Here is a 21,811-nt window from a genome sequence, read left to right on the forward strand (position 1 = left end):
GACATCCTTTGAGACAAAGCCACTGTGTCTGGGGCCAAGGCAGAGGTGGTTAGGGGCCATCAGGCTAGCAGGGAAGGGCAATTAGGGGCCATCAGGCTAGCAGGGGAGGGCAGTTGGGGTGATCAGGTCAGCAGGGAAGGGCAGTTGGGGGCAATCAGGCCAACAGGCAGAGGTGGTTGGGGCAATCAGGCAGACAAGCAATTAGGAGCCAGCAGTCCCAGATTGTGAGAGGGATGTCTGGCTGCTGGTTTAGGCCCAATCCCTGTGATCATGCTTAAACCAGCAATCAGACATTCCCCAAGGGGTCCCAGATTGGAGAGGGTAAAGGCTGGGCTGAGGAACCTCCCCACACCCTTGCACAAATTTCATGCATCTGGCCTCTAGTCATCAAATAAGAATCAACATTTCTCTTAGTGACAATTTTTTGGTACAGTTTCTTGGAAAGGCCCTAGCCATAGATAATGTGATCCTGAGTAGTGGCAGAAGCCCAGACAACAAAGAACAAGAAAACTGTCCTGAGGGCTGTAAGGATAATACTTTGAAGGGTGGTGTGACTCAGAGAAGACAGGAGAGAAAAATTAAGCAGGGAAGCAGGAAATAGTGCCAGGCATGATGTTGGGTTAAATTATTAGAACCAGCACCCCACACCCTCATCCTTTTTCCCAAACACACACACTTCCACATTTGTGACACTATGGTGTGGAACAGAAACAGCACTTGTGCAACCCAAAAATTGGATACAGAGCTAAATATACGAACTAAACTTCCTCTAGACCTGTGGAAACCTTGGTAAGAGCTTTGCCACAGGTCAATGCACAGTGTGTGTTGAGGGGGAAGGGACATGCGAATCCTATCTACATGGCAAAGAGCTGGAAATCCTCATCCAACTGTTGAGTTACACCAGTGTGACCAGCCTCCATTGCCAATGGCCTCAGGTAATTATTAACCATCTTTGCACATTGCTGCCTTTAAGACGCAGATGCAAAATCTCCAAGAAGATTTCGTACCTTTTTTCCCTTTGGGCCAGCATCCAACCTTGGGATCAGCCAAATGATTGCCAATACCTTATACTACACAAATTGTTCGTGGTGGAGAGGAAAAGTGATCATTCTCTTTTGGCTACACTTTAGGCTGGCCGTAAGCACATGAAGGAAAAGACTAACTTCCACTCAGGTCCCTTCCCACATCCACTTTCTCTGTGGTCTTCCTATTTTGGGAATAAATACCACCTTCATTCTCCAGAAGAACTGTGTCATGGGTCTCCAGAAGATCCATGCCCAACACAGCAAGGCACATAGTGAGTACTTTTGATTAATTAAATGTAATTATAGTATAAAATCCCTTATCAATGTAAATAATTATATGAGTCAGTTAAAGAAAATGCTATAGAAACACTTATATCATTACTTTCATCATTATAGGAAAAATGATCTACTTAGGGATAAAAAGAGCTTGTATTTAGTTATTTACCTCTATCTCAGATCTGCTTACTCGTATCCATATTGCCAATCCCAGGATCAAAATACCACATAGCTGCAGGAAAAGAAAAAAGCATATATTAGAGTACAACTAAGATAAACTGCAACTCTAATCCCACAAACCTCTAGCCATCTGGTTACAATGGTCTATCTGTTAATTATACCATTATACCCTATAAGACATAAATAGGGCATATTCCCATGCAGGTAACTGCTAAAGTGGTCCACTGTAATTGGTAAATTTGATAAGAATAATGTTTCGCATGTACAGTCCAATCATAGGTCTAGGACAAAAAGATCATCTCTAATATGGGGCCAGGGAAAGATAATTTTCCATTTTTCAACTTTAACTCCGTGGTTTAGCTAGATTTTAACCTACAAAAGATAAGTCATAACAGTTTAAAGACAAAATATCCTTATTAGGCCCTAGATTGTCTCTGAAAAGCTGTCTTAGACAAAATAAATAAATAAATAAATAAATAAATAAATAAATAAATAAATAAGGAGAATAACTGACTAATTACCAAACATTAATCAAGATCCAAGAAATGAGCAGTTAGATAGACAGAGAAAAGTAGAACATTTGACTAAATTTTCAGTTAAGCAACAAACATTCATAGCACTTTCTGTACCCAAATAAACTCTTTTTAAAATAAGCTTTTAGGTAGTAAAGATTACTCAGAGAAGAGCAACAATGAGGAACAGTACTTACAGTCTTAAATTCCTTTAATGACTTTACCAGATTATTTAATTTGGACCAAGGCCAACACATAAAATGTGAAACACATTTTACTTTCATGTAAGGAAAACCCTTGTCTTTTAGGTCTTTGTTTTGTTTTGTTTTGTTTTAAGATATATATGTTGTGGTGTCAAAAAAAAATCAAAGATCTATTATTAGATAGAGATGTTGAGAACAAACTAGGTAACATACCAAATACAGCAGGCCTTGGAGGACTTTCTAGACTATCCTGGCCTTATGGTGTTCTGACACAGACCTGGCTGAGTCCTCTGAAACCCAGTGGCCCTGCAGTTTCATGGTTTTCATGCACAGTTGGACCACATGCCTGGAATCCCAAAGCAACAGTTTCATTTCTAATGGCTTCTCATAAAGTTTGCTATGGAAGTAGAGTCCAGGGTTTTAGGGAGTGCCATGAGTAGCTAAATAACCTGAGAATCTGTGTTCCCTAAAAGAACTCAGAAATCATCTAGGTTCAAATTCTTCTTTTCAGGTAAAGAAACTATTGTAGAACCCTTAGCAGGTCATCGTCATATCATGAAAATCCGGCACTACTGATCCAATCCTGCCTCTATCGCATGCTTCTACTCCTACAAGATAAGGAATGCAATGGAAAACCAAAGCACTTTATCCAATCACCAAGTCAGCTGTACAATTTAATTATCTCATAGGCATACACTATAAAATACAAACCATTGGAAAAAAAAAAACACAGCTTTGGAGCTTGACTTCTTCTCCCTGTTACAACTAGTTCTAATTTCATTTGCAGATGAAGATGAAATAAGCATGTTAGCAGTTCTTTGTTAATAAATAAGTCTGTAAAAATTTATGTCAAATTATAATGAGACTCCCTGGGATTGTCTGTAATTTTATAGCAGTTGGATTTTTTGTTATTTTCTTTGTTCACTGATATTTTCTTTCTTTTTCTTCTTTCATAAGAAGATTTACATTGATTATCTTAATAGTTGCTCTGGCTTTTAGATTTAATTGAATATAGTATTAATTATCTAAATAGATATGGTTATCATCCTTATCTGATATTTATTGATGTCACTATCAAGAAAACTTTAAGATTTCTAAGAGACTAAGAGTAGAAGATTGTTTAAACCTTTATTTTTTGTTTCTGTGTGACCTTTAAGTTCACTTTCTCAATGTAATTAGACATCAAATTATTCCAAAATCTTTTTAAATCAATCATATTTCCCCCTCAAATGGTAACTGTTAGACTTCTCAACCACTGGAAATTATATGTTACATTAACATTTAAAGATAGAGCGTCAGCCTGGGGACTGAAAGGTCCCAGGTTTGATTCCAGTCAAGGGCATGTACTGGAATCATGCGGGCACATCCCCAGTAGGGGATGTGCAGGAGGCAGCTGATCGATGTTTCTAGCTCTCTGTTCCTCTTCCTCTCTGAAAAAAAAAAAAGAAAAAAAAAAGAAAAAGAAAAAGAAAAAGAAAGAAAGGATATGAAAACAATGAGATGCCACTACACACCTATACAAATGGCCAAAATCAGAACACTGATAATCCCAAAAGCTGGTAAGAATGTGGAGCAACAGGAATTCTCATTCATTGCTGATGAGAAGCAAAATGGTACAGCTATCTTGGAAGACAATTTGGCAGTTTCTCACAAACTACTTATACTCTTACCATCTGATCCAGCAAAAATGCACTTTGGTATTTACCCAAAGGAGTTGAAAAACCTGCTCTAGGGTATTTATAGCAGTTTTATTCATATTTGCTAAAACTTGAAAGCCACCAAGATGTTCTTCTTTATGTATATCCAGGCAATGAAATATTACCCAGAGCTAAAAAGAAATGAGCTATCAAGCCATGAAAGAATATGAAGGAAACTTAATTGCGTATTGCTAGGTGAAAGAAACCAATCTGAAAATGCTACATACAGTATGATCCCAACTATGTGACATTTGGAAAAAGGCAAAACTATGGGGTCAGTAAAAAGATCAGGGATTGCCCTGGCAATGTTGCCAAGTGGTTAGAGCATCAACAGAACACTGAGGTTTGATTCCAGGTCAAGGGCACATACCTGGGTTGCAGGGGTTGCAGGAGGCAACCAGTCTCTCTCTCTCTCTCTCTCTCTCTCTCTCTCTCTCTCTCTCTCTCTCTCTCTCTCTCTCTCTCTCTTTCCTTCTTCCCTTCTTTTCCACTCTCTCTAAAGATCAATGGAAAAAATAACCTCAGGTAGGGATAAACTACAGCAACAACAAATAATCAGGGATTACCAGAGGGAAGATGAAATGAATGGGCAAAGCACTGAAGATTTTAGGCCTGTGAATCAATACTCTGTATAATAATATAATGGATATATGTCATTGTCATTATACATTTGTCCAATCTCCTATAGAAGACTAAGAGTGACCCCTAATGTAAACTATGGTCTTTGGGCAATTATAAGGCATCAATGTTGGTTCAACAATTATAACAAATGTACCACTGTAGCAAGTGATATCAGTAATGGAGGAAGCTATGCATGTGTGGGGACCAGGAATATATGGGAATATCTGCACTTTCTTAATTTTGCTGTGAACTTAAAACTGCTCTAACAAATTATAGTTTTTTAAAAAATAAAAAGAAAGAGTATTCAATTATTTCATAAGTCAAGAATATTTTGCCCAACTTCAATCTTCCCAATTAGACCAATATTCTTAGGGTTTTTGAAGTTGGCCAAACTATCATTTCCATCCCTTTTTCAAACAACATCACTAAAAATAAGAAACAAATGCTTAAAATATATCATCCCCATCTTATAGAAGAAATTCATATGTAAAAATCAGAGTCTTAATAACATGCAATCATTTATAAGTTTATTAAATGACTTTAAAAGTAAATTGATTTTCTGTCAAGAACATCATTCTAGTATCATGATTGATACTAATCTAATTGATCCCAATTGTTTTTAGATTGGTAATAATAGTTCTTGGAGCTCTTCTCCAGTTTGTATTTATGGGTTTGTTCCCAATCTTTTTATAATCCTATCTAATAAAGAGGGAATATGCTAATTGACCATCACTCCATCACAAAGATAGCTGCACACACAGCTGAAGCAAAGTTCCCATAAGGAGCTTTAACGAGCAATCAGCAGGGGCCTGAGGCTACACCACCCACCCCCATAGGGCTTGACAGGGAACTTCAGGCACGCCTCCCACCCTGGCACCAGGCTGGAGGGTCTCAGACCAGCATCGGACCAGGGGACCTGAGGCTGCACCCCCTGGCCTGCCGGGGCCTGACAGGGGACCTCAAGGTTTCCTCCAAGTGCTGGGTCAGGGGAAATCAGGCCATGCACCCCACCTAGCGAGGCTTGACAGGGGATCTCAGACCACGTCCCCCACCTGGCAGGGCTTGACATGGAACTTCAAGGCAGTCCCCTGCCCCAGTCTGGGCTGGGGCCCTCAGGCCACGCCTCCCAGCCTGGTGCAGGGCCAGGGGACCTGAGGCTAGGTCTCCTGCCCAGCGGGGCTTGACAAGAGTGGGACTGGCCAGGTCTGGATCTAGCTCAGCGGTGGGGGGGCCGACTGGGTCTGGGTCTCCTGTGATTTTGAGGTACATGTGGGTGGGCGGGGACTTGACTCTGGGTCATGTGGCCTGCCCCAGACTCTGACAGAAAGAAGGTTTTCATATATTTTACTAATTTTCTTTCATCTCTGACACTACTAGTATAGAGAAAGAGCAAATAGCGATATTAAATTATTTCCTCTAGTTAATTCCCTTTTAATGTGCATGAATTTTGTGCACTGGGCCACTAGTGTTTTAAATAATTAGGAATATAAAGTAAGAAGAAAAAAATGTCTAGCTCTGTCCTTTCTGTTGATAAGGCTATAAAAAGAAATGGGTTCTGTGGGGCCCCCAGGTTAGCCCAGTGGGCACTGCAGAGCTGACTAGGTTTACTTCCACTCCCATCCCATCCCCCAATGAGTTATTGTGGTTGTCACTCAGCTCTCATGGGACATCTTTCTTTCTTTTTCAAAATATTTTTATTTATTTGTTTATTTATTTATTTATTTATTCATTCATTTAGAGAGAGAGAAAGAGAGAGACATATTGATGCAAAAGAGAAATATCAATCCCCTGCCTCCCACACGCACCCTGACCAGGTATCAAACTTGCAACCTGGGTATGTGCCCTGACTGGGAATCACACTGGGCCAGTGTACAGGCCAATGCTCAATCAACTAAGCCACACTGGCTAGAGCAGGACATCTTTCTTTTTATGGAATCATGATGCTGTTGATCTGAGCCAGCATGCTAAGAAATTAGGTAATTTTGGTTTACTTATGAGCATGCTGTAGACTAAATTACATTGGGATGTTGGAAGTCCTAACTCCCAATGTGACTGTATGTTGAGGTAGAGCTTTTAGGAGGTAATTAAAGTTAAATGAGATTATAAGGGCAAGATCCTAAACCCATATGATTGGTGACCTTGTAACGAGAGAGAGAGAGAGAAAGAGAGAGAGAGAGAGAGAGAGAGAGAGAGAGAGAGAGAGAGAGAGAGATCTTTCCTTTTCTATGTATACATTGAGGGAGGAGAGGCCATATAAGGACACAAAAGAAGGCAGCCATTTGCAAGCTGGGAAGAGAGGTCTCGCCAGAAACCAAATTAGATCTTAAACCTGATCTTAGACTTCCAGCCTCCAGAACTGTGAGAAAAAAATTTTTTTGTTGTTTAACCTATCAACTCTATATTATTTTGTTATGACAGCCAAGCCCCCTAATAAAGGGTGGGAAGAAAATGGAAAGCAGCATCCAGGATACAAACAAATGGTTTAGAACAAGCCCATTCATCTTCATATATAATGTGTCCTCCAATCATCCTTACTCACTCTCAATTCTCTTTTTATTTAGGTGATTATCGAAGTGTTTTTGAAAAATTGAAGAAATACATAGTGCTATGCTAAAAGGAAGAGTATATTATGAGCTATGTCATTATTGGTCCAAAATAGACACTTTTAAGGTAAACTTACAGGAAACCTTATGCAGCTTCTGAGAGGTTAAAATGAATAAGAAAATATCCAAATAGATAATGTGGATAATTACAAGGTTTGTTTTTACAATAACCCCAGAACGCAAGAGATCATGAGCACAGTCCTAACATTTTGGGACAGTACTACTGTTGTTAATTATCAAGCTTCCTCTTTTGTTAACCATTACTCAAAAGTCTAGTTTAATTGCATTGTAATAAGATAATATGGCCTGTGAAATTATTGCTCATGAGAATTTTTATAATTTGATCCTTGTTCTGTCCTCTGTTCTCTCAATCTCTCATCTTCTTTTACATCATTTATCTCTTTTTGATTCTCCTCTGAAGAGCTTCTCAATTTGGGATTCTATTTTACTGTCTCCATGTAATGTGATTTCTAGAGTGGATTTTAATTTTATCATTGTATTTCTGGTTTACTTAAAGTACTTCTTTATTTTATCCATTTCCCTTGTCATTTCATCCTATGGTTTTCCTGTTAACTTCTCTTATGACCCCCAGCCACCATTTCATGGGGAGTTATTTCTTGCATTGCCTGTGGATACCAATTTCCTGATATTTTTTCAGGATGCTGGAGTGTTTTTTCCAGGATGTGTACTTGTCCTCTAAGGCTTCAGAGTGACACTCCCTTTCACTGGTTCAATGGGGTTTTTTATCAGCACTTATATTGGTTTTCCCTTATTCACTATTTTTTTATTTTTTAAAAAAATTTTTATTGATTTCAGAGAGGAAGGGAGAGTGAGAGAGAGAGAAACATCAGTGATGAGAGAGAATCATTGATTGGCTGCCTCCTGCAGGCCCCCCACTGGGGATTGAGCCCACACCCTCTGGCATGTACCCTGACCAGGAATCAAACCATGACCTCCTGGTTCATAGGTGGACACTCAACCACTGAGACATGTCAGCCAGCCCTTATTCATTCTTTATTGAAACTGTTTCTATTTTCTTATTAATTTGCTTCACTCTCTAACAACAGGGGATATATTAATTCTCAGATCTCCTGTTGGAGGGAGGTTGCTGTGCATTTTCTCTGCAGGCATGGCCTAATGCCCCTGTGCCTTACCAGGTCGGCCCCCAGCCTTCAGATAATATTGGATTTTCTAGTGCTCTAAACCAAAGGAGTAAATTAAAACCTTTAATTCTTAGCAGGCTCCGCTACTATGAGTGATATTTTGTGTTTTCTACCTTCCTTATGAATGATACTATATTAATATGTATTAAGCACAGTGGTGTGTCCCTGTGGTTGCATTCATGTGCATTTTCTAAACTTCTGAAGTAAGCCAAGAACCCCATATAACTACTGCAAATTCTAATTTTAAATATCTCTAAATTCAAGGGAAAGAAATCAACCACATCTCCTTCTGACACAAATGGGTCCTGGGTAAGCACACTTCAGGTTATCTTTCCTGAAGCATAAAATCACTAAAATTCACATAACTTCAAAATATATAAAGCGAGTTGAATGTTCAGCATTTGATTGGTATCCTAATGTCTCTGAATGATAAAATGATGCACATTCAGAAATTTTTTTAGCACTTTGTTTCAAAGTACATTTGCAGGGCCTGGGACAAGAATACAAATAACAGACCACAGGTCTCCACATTGAGAAGTTATAACTCAAGTGATAAATATATACAAAACGTGCTCCATCCTCCTGCTGTCGCAAATGTACCCACTTAATGACCTGAACGACAAGGTTTGATTTAGAATTTTCAGAGTTCACTCACAGTAGGAGGTGGCCCAGGCCCCCTCCCTCACTTAAATTTGCAGGCTCTGTCTTAAATTCTGAGGGTATACCTGGATGGGTATGGATATCTCAGCCTGCAAGCCAGATCTGTGACAATTTGTCCTCATTCCTGGCAAATAGCTCCCTGCTGACCACCCAGGGCCATTTGGGGAGGGAAAGTGAAGCCATTGGCCCTGGGTACTCAAAGCAGAGGTCAAATGTAGGGTGAGCATATTCCTATAGCTATAAAAATATACAGATTTCTGGCACTATGAGACTAGCAGAGGGTCAGAGGAGGGCTAAAATTATATTTAAAGACCATCATGTATAAAAGACTATCACACCAGATTCCAATATTTTTAAATTAAAATGCAGTATGATGGTTGGACTTGGGGAAAAGACTGTAACCTGAGCTATTATTGTATGTCAATCCTTGGTTATAGGCATTCATAAAACATCTCAGTGAATCCAGACAAATAAACCGATCACCCACATTTTACAAGTGCAGAGACCAAGGCACAGAAAAGTCAGGGAACATGTTCCAGGCCACAAACTGATGTGAGTGAAATCAGGAGTTGAATCCATCTGTCTGTTTACAAAACATGCTTTCCTTCCATTCCCTTAATTTATGATAGAAGAATTTCTGCCTTATTCATAATTTTGACATTTTTTTTCACCCTTTGCTTGAAAATTCAACATTGGGATGTATTCATCACTATGCACAATGGTTTTATATTTTTGTCTCATAAAAATGCCTATAAACCCCAGCCGGTGTGGCTCAGTGGTTGACTAATGAACCAGGAGATCATGGTTTGATTCCCGGTCACGGCACGTACTTGGATTGTGGGCTTGATCCCCAGTAGTGGGTATGCAGGAGGCAACGGATCAATAATTCCCTCACATCACTGGTGTTTCTCTCTTCCTCTTCCTCTCCCTTCCTCTCTGAAATCAATAAAAATATATCTTTTAAAATGCCTATACAATATTGGCTGTAGTTTTTGTTTGTTTTTAAACATTTATTTAGTGTTATTCTGAGTTCTTTATAGAAATTAAATCACTTAATCTCACAACAGCCTCATGAGGAAGATACCACTACCACCCCCATGTTACAGATGAGGAACAGTAAGGCACAGACAGGTTAACTAATTTTGCTGCCACACAGCTGGTGAGGAAGGAGCTGAGTTGAGCCTGAGTGCTCAACCACTGGGCTCTGATGCCTTTTGTCATTGTTATAGTACCACACAGATTGCATACTGGCAGACAACTGCTTTATTTACAAAGCTCACACATTTCTTCCATGGTCAAATTTTTATCTTGAGGGAATTTATCAGCGGACAGAATGAAATATAATTGTGCCCTATTTTCTAATACAGGCTATCTCCTAGTTATGTCTGTTCTGCATCAACTCTTTTAATTGCTCTCAGAACATCTAATGTAGAGACCCAGGCACCACATAAAACACAATGATGAACATCAAAATGCTGGTTTCTGGACACGCTCCAAACTCTAGCTTCCTTCTGCTCTCTTCAAACTGCTTCGTGCATGCATGGGCTTTTCTCACTTGTGGATCCATTTGGCTTTACATATTGGCTCCTCCTTCTTACTTCACCTCATTTGCCATCGGTAACATTCCTTCACTCTGCTTTCCTTCACACAGAGCTGGCCTCTCCATGGCTCTCTGCCACCGGCAATGGCTCCTCTGCACCCATGAGCCCAAGGCCCTGTGTTCCAAGCTCCCCCAGACTTCTAAGACATCTCAAGCATCTACAGTACCCCCCAGCCTGGCTCATCTGAGGGGATCAAAAGGAATGGTGGGCAGTTCATCTGTTTTGACAAAAGACTAGAGAAATAGGTTGTGTGCCTATAATCTATCTGTTATTTGCATCATTTGCAAGACACTGCAACTCACACCACCCTCTAGCATGAGTGACTAGAAGTGATACTCACTTTCACATGTTTTTCTTCAATGACTAATTCTAACAAATGGAAATCACAGCATATTTGTGTGGCATATCTCAAGTTCTCTCACAAAAGAAGCCAGTATGTTTAACTTAAGTGACCATATGCATATCTTACAGATATTTCAACATCTGGCCCTACTTTGCAAAGGCTTAGTTTCACAAGTTACACCAGAAAGAATGCATTTAAAAACATAAGGCCCTGGATATCTATACGAAAACCACATCAGTGGGGCCCTTGAAATTTTGTGTAAGTAAACATTAGGAATGTGACAAATTGCTAATTTCCTATGGAAGGACTGTAAAATTCCAGCTGAGAACTCCGGGTTGTGGGTAGAGAGAAGAATAGAAAGAGGAATGGCTCGCTAACCTCAGAGCCTACTCCTGCTGTCTAGATTTTGAATGAAAACATGTTGCCTGGAGGCTGAGACGTTATCATTGGTCTCTATAGCTGTTGCTCTCATCCAAAGCCTCCATTTCAAGATGCTCATATTGAGACTGTGGAGCTCAGCAATGTGCTGGTGGTAAGAACAAGGCCTTCAGCCCAGAGAAGTTAAAAATGTCTAACTGAAATCTACAGCATCAGACTTTGTCTTCATTATCAGAAAAACAAAGAAATAATGATACCCATACAATAATCAGAGCACCCCAGGGAAGCAAGAGTAATGTCAAGTAACAGCATGGTAGAGGTGTCCACAACTCATCTTGAACTCTGCTCTTAAATGGATTATGCTGAACCTATAGCATACCCATTTCTTACACCGTCTTTATCAGAGTAATTTAAAATTCAGATTTATTCCATATTCCTGCTTACCTATTTGTACTGACCTCTGATGTTTGCACTTTGTATGCTGTATTTTTACAAAAGAGATATATTTCCACTGTTTCATCCTATATGATAAAAGGGTAATATGCAAATTGACCCTAATTGCAGAATGACCAGAACGACCACTGGACCAGTCACTATGAGGCACACTGACCACCTCTTGGTCCCTTTCCCTGGCCGGCAGGCACCCATCGCCCAATGGCAAATGAAGAACCAGGGGTGAGTGGCTGGGTATGTGGAAGTGCCAGGCCAAGGCCCCCAACCCGCCGGTCAATCCACACACGGAGGGAAACCAGTGGCAGGGACAGGGCCAGCAAGCAGGCTGGAACTGCGACCTCTTGGTGCCTCTTCCTGGCCAGCCCGCTCTGATTACCTGACGGCGAATGGGGACCCAGAGGTGGGTGGTGGAAGAGGGTGTGGCCAGCTGTCAGAAGCCGGGGAAGATGGCCCTGATCACATGGCCAGGCCTACGGACCGTACTCACGCATGAATTTTCATGTGCTAGGCCTCTAGTAATTTCATAATGAGGATTACTACTGGGACATGTTATTAAAATAGAAAACATGCACTTATTGGCATATTCATATTTTGGTTTGTTTAAATGAGACATATTCTGTACCATGAAAAGACAATGGTTATAGTTTAAAAAAAAAATGGGTATCAGTACTTTTTGAAAAAATAGCTGAATCCAGGCTGGGACAGGAAATAGGGAAGTGAGCTTGAAATATCTTGTCATACCTGGTAGTGAAGAAGTTATCAAAGTTCTAAAGATCATGGTAAAAAAAAATTCAGGAGACAACTTTTAAGGATGCTCCCACTGGCCAAAGATGGAATAAATTATGCATCAATGAAGATGAGAACTCTGATGGCTTTTAAAAGTATTATTGCATTAGCTACTTAAAGAAAATACTTGCTTATACTTGTTGTATGATACCAAAAACTTAGCTCATCATTTTGAAATCTGCTGGATAACAAATAAGAAACATTTGTGCTGCCTTTTAAAATAAAAACTGGGTACCACTGGCAACCAATGAGTCAATGATACATTTCCCTTCATGAAAAACATTGTAGCTAATAAATAAAGGAAAAATAATAGAAATGTAATATCACTCATTTGAAACTCTTACAGAACTAAGGATTTAGGTTCTCTTGAGTATCTGTGTCTACTAACATCATCAAAAGTAACATGTTCAAACATTATATACCTCCTGATGAAAGAACACAGTATCACTTATAATGTAGTTATACTAGTGGCCCAGTGCATGAAATTAGTGCAGGGGGGAGGGGTCCCTCAGCCTAGCCTGCACCCTCTCCAATCTGGGACCCCTCTCAAAATCTGGGGCTTCTGGCTCCTAATCGTTCACCTGCCTGCCTGCCTGCCTGATCATCCCTAACCACTCTGCCTTCCAGCCTGCTTGTCCCCAACTGCCCTCCCCCCCTGCTGGCCTGCTCACCCCCAAATGCCCTCCCTTGCTGGCCTCATGGCCCCCAATTGCCTTCCCTAGCCAGTCTCCCAAAGGTCTTCCTGTCTAATTAGCATATAATTAGCATATTACCCTTTTATTACTATAGATCTGAGAAAATAAATAACCTGAATTTTTTCAAGTTGCTTGATGTGCCTATTAAATTAGAGCAAATACAGAGAATGGGAAATGTGTTCATCTGTATACACTGTGGCAAAATATGATAGCAAAATCCAGATTGTGAAAACTGACAAGACAACACACACCAGTACATAAATTTCAAGGGGGGTGGGAAGAAGACCTAAAGATGGAGGGATAATCTAAATGTGAAAATGGATGTAAAAGCTTTATCAGTGTGTGGGCCTTTTCTGGATTCTGATTCAAACAGGGACATTTACAAAGCCACGGTAAATTTGAACCCTGGATGGGTATTTGGTAATCAATTAAGAAATTGTTACTGTTTTTAGTGTGATAATGACATGGCGGTTACATTTTTTAGAAGAATTATCTTTTAGAGATATATACACTAAAATATTTACAGATGAAATGCTATATCCAAAATGTGCTTCAAAATAATATGGGCTGGGGTAGTTGGACAAGACCATGAACAGGAAAATATTTACAAAGGTTTCATGGCTACTGGGGTTAGACGGTGGCGTTGATTGTCCCTGTCCTGTTATGTGGATGTTTAAAGTTCTCTGTAATAAAAAGCTAAAAACAAAACAAGCCATTTCCTTATTTACATTCTACTCTCGATGTTTAATCAATTTTAAACATCCAAGGAAAGAAATTTGTCAGGACTAACTTAAAAAACCAGCATATATTCATGTGCTTCATTTACTAGTTATTGTACAAAGGCAGCCCACTGTTTTAGAGAAAAGAGAAAGTACAAAGAACAAACCTTTTTTTTATTTTATCTATTAATATGCTCTCTAACTTCTGCGTATCATCTGTACTCATTATGGCGACTGGATGTTGAATGGAAAGTCAGTCTGTACAATAAGACTGTATTCTTATAGTTATTGTTTAATTAAGTATACCATTAGTGTAATAGAACAGATTTAGATACCAGCTGCCTGTTTACTGGAGGTAACCAGGTAAAAAAACAAAACCACAACTCTCCTCTGCTTATACTGCATTAGCCAGTTTTTAAATCAGTATACAAAATGATTATTTCCTTGGAACAATCTAAAATTGCACCATATATACGAAAAATAATGTCAGTTTTCCTACCTCCCTGCCTGCCCTTTACTTTATTGCCTTTCCATATCTTAACTTTTCCATTTTCCAGTGTTAGATTCCACTTACCAATGTATTTGCTATGTCTTATGTCAATAGACCTTTAAGGGAAACAAGAGAACTTGCTAAAATACTGAACCTGTTGATTAAAAGGTGGGGTGATGACACATCAAAATCCTAACTTTCAATTGCTGATACAAACCGAGTGGCTTAGTTTCACCTTTTCACGATTAAATACTTTTATTGTTTCCTTCTCAAGTTCTTTATGACCCATTGTTTCTTCTGTGGGTTTCTGAAAACAATCCTTTTCTCAGGCCTTTATCTTCGCTGACATCCCACCATCCACCTGCTTCAACCCCAGATGTAAAGGGCTTGGGCTCCATCCAGGTGAAATCAGATCAGAATTTTCCCACAGGGTCCCAAGACCGGGAGGCCTGCATGATATACAACTAAGAATAACTATCCTTTAATTAAGGGGTATTTTTCCCCCCTGTGATTGTTTTTGCAACAATATCAAAATAGTTGCAAAATGTTTATCCTCACAGATCCTGAGGTGCTCTTTCTTGAGACATTGGCTCCTTTTCAATGAAAGAACAAACAAATCCAAACAAATAAATGGAAAATACATTTTCCTCCTCCTCTTATTTCTCTAGTACAGAGCCTGTTATCCTTTATGATATTTATATCAAGATCCCCTTTGTTGCATAAAATTGATAATTAAAAGAAAAAACACTTACCCAGAAAAAGAAGTTGAAGATAAACATTGAATATTTTATACAGGTAGTCACACCTGCCATGTCGGAAAAGGATCGGGAATCAGATGCTGAGAGGTTAGCTGTTCGTTATAGGATTGTCCGGCAATGTGCTCAGGAGTAATTTGCCTGCAGAGATTTCTGTGCTGGAGGCTTCAGAGCAGAAATAGAAAGCAAAGAAGTGAGGGGGGGCTGGTAATCTAGTTATTAAAGTCGATAAAAAAATTAACCCACACATTTAAATATCTCAAGGGCTATCTCTAGGCAAGTGTGTTCTTTTGCTTGTCATGGCTCTGGGGCACCAGGCCAGGATATTTATGATCCTTTTTTCAAAAACTGCCTCCTCTAAAGCAGTGTTTTTCAACCTTTTTTGGGCAAAGGCACACTTGTTTCATGAAAAAAATCACGAGGCACACCACCTTTAGAAAATGTTAAAAAATTTAACTCTGTGCCTATATTGACTATATATAAAGTAATTCTCTTGAATAGGAATCAAATAAACACAAAGAAAGTATTTTATAATTACTTTATTATGAAATATTAAGTAAACAAAATAGTGAAAAATTATAAAATTCTTGTCTTGTCTGCACCTAGGGCACACCAGGCAACATCTCACTAGTGTGCCGCGGAACAGCGGTTGAAAAACGCTGCTCTAAAGTAAACAGATATCAAGTTAAAGGAGTGGCACTGAACCCTGGAGAGAATGGCACAGCGATGCTATGATCCTACATACTACGATCCGATCCTACGGTAGGTGGATGGATTTCAGAAACCACAACCTGACTTGCCTGCCCTCTATTTCAACTACAGGGAAGGAAATAAGGTTGCTTTGCTTTGAGATAAAGCGACATTGTGTCTCAACTCATTTTTGCATTGCATTTTCCTCCAGAATGCAAATTTCTTTCAGATGCAATAAAATGCATTTAGAAACCTGCCCAAACTGACATAGAAGCCTTTTATCCTTAACCCCAGAATAGTGGTAACAACCATTACTTGTACCTGCTTTCCAAAGTTTCTAACTGTATTTCAAAACAATGTCATGGCGCTTCTTCAAATGCAACATAAGAACATTCCATTTTTATCTTTATTTCTTTACGATGTAAAAGGGGGGGAAAATTCTCAGGAGTCACTCTCTGACTTCCCTTATCGCATTCATTTTATAATGTGTTGCCTTTCTGATAAGTCAGTTTGTTTATAAGGTGAACCCTGATAAGTTATGTCTATCGAAGCTCCTCACCACCAATTCAATTTCTGGATTCCGGGTCTCTTGGACAGAAAAAAAAAAAAAAAAAAAAAAAAAATTTTTTTTTTTCAAAAAGAGAAGGTGGTCATAGTTCAATGACCATAGATTGCAGAGTTTGTTTCCAGTACTAATAGAAGGCAGCTGTTGCAGGTAAAGGCAAAATTTTCTGACCTAATTAGGGAGGTGTGGACTGCTTTTGTGTAAACAATTTGGGTCATGCTAGTCTCCACATCCTGCCTCTACAAAGAAGGGTTCCCTGCCTCCCCCCCCACCCCCCGAAATAAAAGAACCCTGTACTTCAAAAGGTTTTTTTTAGAAAAAAAATAATTCTTTAAAATCTTTGTTATGTTCTATACAATAAGCAATCATGAACTTCTAAAAAAAAATGTGAATAGTTGAAAGAATATTTTTCTAACTTTTACTGGCATACAAAGATGCTTTTGAAACAATCCCAATACTTGATTATAAACTTAATATGTTTTTCATGTATTAGTAGCAATAACATTTAGTGTCAAGGCCCAAATGTAGAACTAATTTTTGAAAGTATTTCTTAACATTGAAATCACTATAAGTATTGGTGTTCTCTGCTGTTTCCTCCTAGAAAATGGAAATTATTTTGAAATTTCAGCTATTGAGATATCAGTACATTTAGGATTATCCGTGGCTAAAAGAAGAAAGAGTTTTTAACTAAATGAAAATTCAAATGGATTTGGTTTTTATTTATCAAAGGAAACATATAGGTTAAAATATTATTTTGTTGACAAGCATGTAATTGAGTGTTTACCAAATTTCAGTTTGGAATAGATTTATTTTTATAGATGCTGAATTTCCTTTAAAAAATTATAATCTTTAGTTTAAATCATAATTGGACTCTGAAACACAAAAACCAATGGATGTGTTTTTCAGGAAAAGTACTCAATGTAATAGATTCCCCAGTCCAATTGAAAATCTATATGAAACAGTTCACTCCCGAAATTCCTGTCCCAGGAAGTTTGAGAAAACACATTTGCCCAAGCTAAACACCATAGAATCATTTTTGCATTTTGTCTTCTTTCTTGTCTCATGTCCTATCACACAATCTGTTGAGCTTCTAAATTTTCTTCAAATCTGTTTCCTCCACTTCATTCATTCACCACTGTCATTATTCAGCCTTTTGTCATCTCTTACGTGAACCACTTCAATAGCATAATAGTTTCCCTACTTCTCTCCCCTTCTCCCATATTTGCCTAGCACTCTAGAATGTTCTCTCATTACTCTAATGTTCTCCTTTGCTTTCCAGAATTCTCTTTGTCAAATACTTATTGATCATCTAATTTCCCTGTTTAGGAACCAAGCTAAGGATGCTTTCCGGTTACCCACTGGGTAAATTACAGGCTCAGAGTGGACAGTGAAAGCACATGGTAGGCAGACCCCTACCACCTCCCAGACCTTCGTCTCACTCCTTTCTCCCCAGGCAGCCTTCACTTCTAGGCTCCAGAACCACAAACGTGTTTCCCAGGACTAGAACATACGCTGGTATTTTATCCCTCTGCGCCATGTCATTCCAGCTGCCTGGAATACCCTTTCCCACTTTCTCCACCTGGTGAGTTATTACAGACACTCCTCGTGCTCAGTTCAAATGGCACTTCATCTGTGGCACTTCCTTACCTACTCTGGGAAAACCTTGCTTCTCAATATTCATACCCATTATAAATTGAAAACAAAAACAAAAACAAAAAACAAAAAACAAAACAAAACACCTTTAGTCTAAAATTGCCATCCCTTGTAACATGGATTTTTATCTCTGTTCTATGTGATCTTTTATGCCTGAAAGACCAAAATCCTGACCTACTTATCTCTATACTGACAGCAGCTGACATTGGAGATGAAGGAATATATAATTGCAGCCAAGATTCCCAGAAAGTTCCACTAGGGATTCCTTTATAGAGTTATATGGAACTACCAACACGTTAGTCCTCCCCCATAAAAAAAAGTAAGTTATCAGGTAAAGAAAAATAGTTTCTTAATTCAGGACTTGTCAAGATGTTAACTTGCCAATAGATAAGAAGGTGGCAAAGTACACAGAGATTTCCAAACAAATGTGACCTCAGAATACACACACACACACACACACACACACACATATACATATACATATATATTGTGTGTGTATATATATATATATATATATATATATATATATATATATATATTTAGAACATATTTTTGAAAGATATATTCTTGGACCAGTGTTATAGCACTTACTTACAGAAACACTAACCTAGCCCTGGCCAGTTTGGCTCAGTAGAGCATCAGCCTGTGGACCAAAGGGTCCCAGGTTCCATCCGGTCAAGTGTACATGCCTGGGTTGTGGGCTCGGTCCAACCTGCAGGAGGCAGCCAATCAATGATTCTCTCTCATCCTTGATGTTTCTGTTTCTCTCTTACTCTCTGAAATCAATAAAAATATTTTTTTAAAAGAAAAGAAACACTAACCTAGACCAACCCTCACACTTTATACATGAGAAAGTAGACTCAGCTGAGACCGGTTTGGCTCAATGGATAGAGCATCGGCTTGGGGACTGAAGGGTCCCGGGTTCGATTCCGGTCAAGGGCATGTACCTTGGTTGCGGGCATATCCCCAGTAGGGGGTGTGCAAGAGGCAGCTGATCAATGACTCTCTCTCATTAATGTTTCTATCTCTCTCCCTTTCTCTCTGTACAAAATCAATAAAATATATTTAAAAGAGAGAGAGAGAGAGAGAGAGAGAGAGAGAGAGAGAGAGAGAGAGAGAGAGAGAGAGAAAGTAGACTCAGAGGGATTGAGTAGCCCAAATTCACATCATTGGCTAATGTCAGAGCACTTTCCAGAAATAAAGCCTCATGTGATCAGATCAGTATCCTTGCATCAGCTATTTCTTGAGATAAGTTCTAAGATTTTGAGTCAGTTATCAACGTATCTTGAGAAATTGGGTTAACAGATATTTAACAGTAGAAGGCCATGGTAGGGAGGGATTGGAGAGTGTAAGTAATAAATCTTAGTCCCAGGGAAAGACCAGGCCAGGAAGGAGAGACATGGAGAGTGGGATGTCACAGGAAATAACAACTGAAGGAAGGAGCAGAAGGAGAGTTTCAATAAGTTTAGATAAAGTTTTCCAAATGCTCCCCTCATGTCAATTGCTATCACTCACAGGAAATGCACTAGAAAAAGCAAGATGAAGATTCAGGTCTGATTAATCATGAAAACTCTCCAAGAGGCAGTCTTCTGAAACTGAGTTTTGATAGCAGTATGGGAACCCTGACAGGAAAAAGAGAGAGATTCCTTGTGCTCAGAGTAAAGAGCATAAATAGAACCATCAGATACCCTATGCAAAATCTGGCATTTCCTCTGAGTCACAAGCAAATCAGGCTTACCTTTGAGACTTGAACTAGAAAGCAGGCATATATAGTGGTTTATATTTTCATCATGACATCATGTTTCCTTCTATTAGATACACCCAATAATTCATTCAACAAATGTACTGTAAGCCTACTATATTCAAAGCACTATACTAGGTGCTGGAGATATAGCAGCTTAAGAAACAAGACAAAAATATTTGCCCCATGGGGAATTTTATTATCTATGTACACAAATATATTAGGTAACTAGATTTCTGAAACAAAAATATAACAATGATGCTTTTATTCCCAAAATCTAGTTACCCAATATATTTGTCTGTGGAGTATATACTGAAGAAAAAAAAATCATGTTTTAGAGGAAATATTATATTCTTTTATTTTATGTATTAGGTGCACGAATTTGTGCATCAGTGGGGTCCAGCTGGGAGGTTGGCTGGCTGGCTCTGCCTCTGAATGGGGTTGGGGGGTGCTAATTGGGAGCTAAACCAGCTGGGGGAGGGGCTGTGTGAGGTTGGCTGGCTGACCCTGCACCCAATCAGGCTGGTTGGTCGGCTGGAGTGCATGGTCATTCCAGTCATTCTTGTCACTTGGCTTTTATCCTATCCTAGAGGCCCAGTGCATAAAATTTGTGCATAGGGTTAGGGAGGTTCCTCAGCCCACCTGCACCCTCTCACAATCTGGGACTCCTCAGGGGATGTCTGACTTAAGCGGTTAGGGGTGATCAGGCAGGCAGGTGAGTGGTTAGAGGTGATCAGGCAGGCAAGCAAGCAGTTAGGAGCCACAGTCCTGGACTGTGAGAGGTTGTCCTAGTGCTGGTTTAGGCCCAATCCGCAAAGATTCCTGTGGGATCAGGCCTAACCTAGCAGTCAGACATTCCCTGAAAGATCCTGGATTGCAAGAGGTGCAGGCTGGGCTGAGGGACCCAGACCCACCCCACAAAACCCCCCACACAAATTTTGTGCACCGGGCCTCTAATATATATGTATATAGATGAGAGAAAGCTTGTTGCCACTTGGATGTCAGACAAAGTTATTCACATTTGAAATTGCAAATACTCACATTTTTCTGTGAGGTACTATATGACAATAGGGTCTAGAGAAAGATGTGGTCAAAGAAATGTGAAATCAGAGCCTATCATAGCAAGGTTAAAGGGTACGATATGAAAGTTTCACACTTTCATTCTTCCAAATATTGTCCAGGTGTGTGTTCAAGGAAGAGATAGGATGGGAAACCATTCTTTCTACTCATTTGATCATTTGGGAATGTTGTAAAACCAGAAAGGTTTTGTGATTCAAGTGACAGACAGGCTTCAACCTTTAGGATTTGATCCATAATACTTCTATAGTTCTATCATGGTAATTTTGCATTTGAATTGAAACTTAATTTAAGAAGGTGAGAGAGATAGAAGGACAGGGTGACAAATAGAATGAAGAAACAGAACAGCTGCTTGCTTGTGACAGCCATAGGGGCTACCACACTTATCCAGTTTTTGCCTAATCATTACCAAATCCCTCCAAGAGAAAATTTTTATTTACAGACTAGAGGCCCGGTGCATGAAATCATGCACCAGTGGAGTCCCTTGGCCTGGCCTGTGGGATCAGGCCAAAACTGGCTCTTTGATATCCCCTGAGAGGCCCCAGATTGCAAGAGGGTGCAGGCCAGGCCAAGGGACCCCACTAGTGCACAATCAGAGCCAGGGAGAAACGTGGGAAGTTGGCCAGCTGGGGAGGGTTTGCAGGAAGGCTCCAAGGCATGTCTGGCCCATCTTGCTCAGTCCTGATCAGCTGACCCCAGCAGCAAGCTAACCTACTGGTTGGAGTGTCTGCCCCATGGCGGACAGTGCACGTCATAGCAAGCGGTTGAGCGGTCTTAGCATATCATTAGGATATTACACTTTGATTGGTTGAACGAAAAACCAGATGACTGGACACTTAGCATATATAGGATTGCTGTCACTCTATACCTATATGGGTTTTTTTTATGGTATTGTGAATATTCCATTCATTGTCGCAAAGGCTGG

At 39.6% G+C, this 21,811-nt stretch overlaps 1 protein-coding gene across 1 annotated transcript in view; it reads right to left on the minus strand.

Moving 5' to 3' along the window:
* TSPAN8 (tetraspanin 8) overlaps positions 1-21,811 on the minus strand; it is a 48,668-nt gene that overhangs the window by 17,216 nt on the left and 9,641 nt on the right. The window contains exons 2-3 of the mRNA XM_036457559.2: positions 15,158-15,325; positions 1,471-1,533 (exon numbers count right to left, since the gene is read on the minus strand). Coding sequence (XP_036313452.1) covers positions 1,471-1,533; positions 15,158-15,217 — 123 coding nt within the window. The 5' untranslated portion in view covers positions 15,218-15,325. The remainder of the gene's footprint in view (positions 1-1,470; positions 1,534-15,157; positions 15,326-21,811) is intronic.

This window comes from Pipistrellus kuhlii, unplaced genomic scaffold (genome assembly GCF_014108245.1).
Source record: "Pipistrellus kuhlii isolate mPipKuh1 unplaced genomic scaffold, mPipKuh1.p scaffold_m20_p_3, whole genome shotgun sequence".
Classification (NCBI taxonomy): Eukaryota; Metazoa; Chordata; class Mammalia; order Chiroptera; family Vespertilionidae; genus Pipistrellus; species Pipistrellus kuhlii.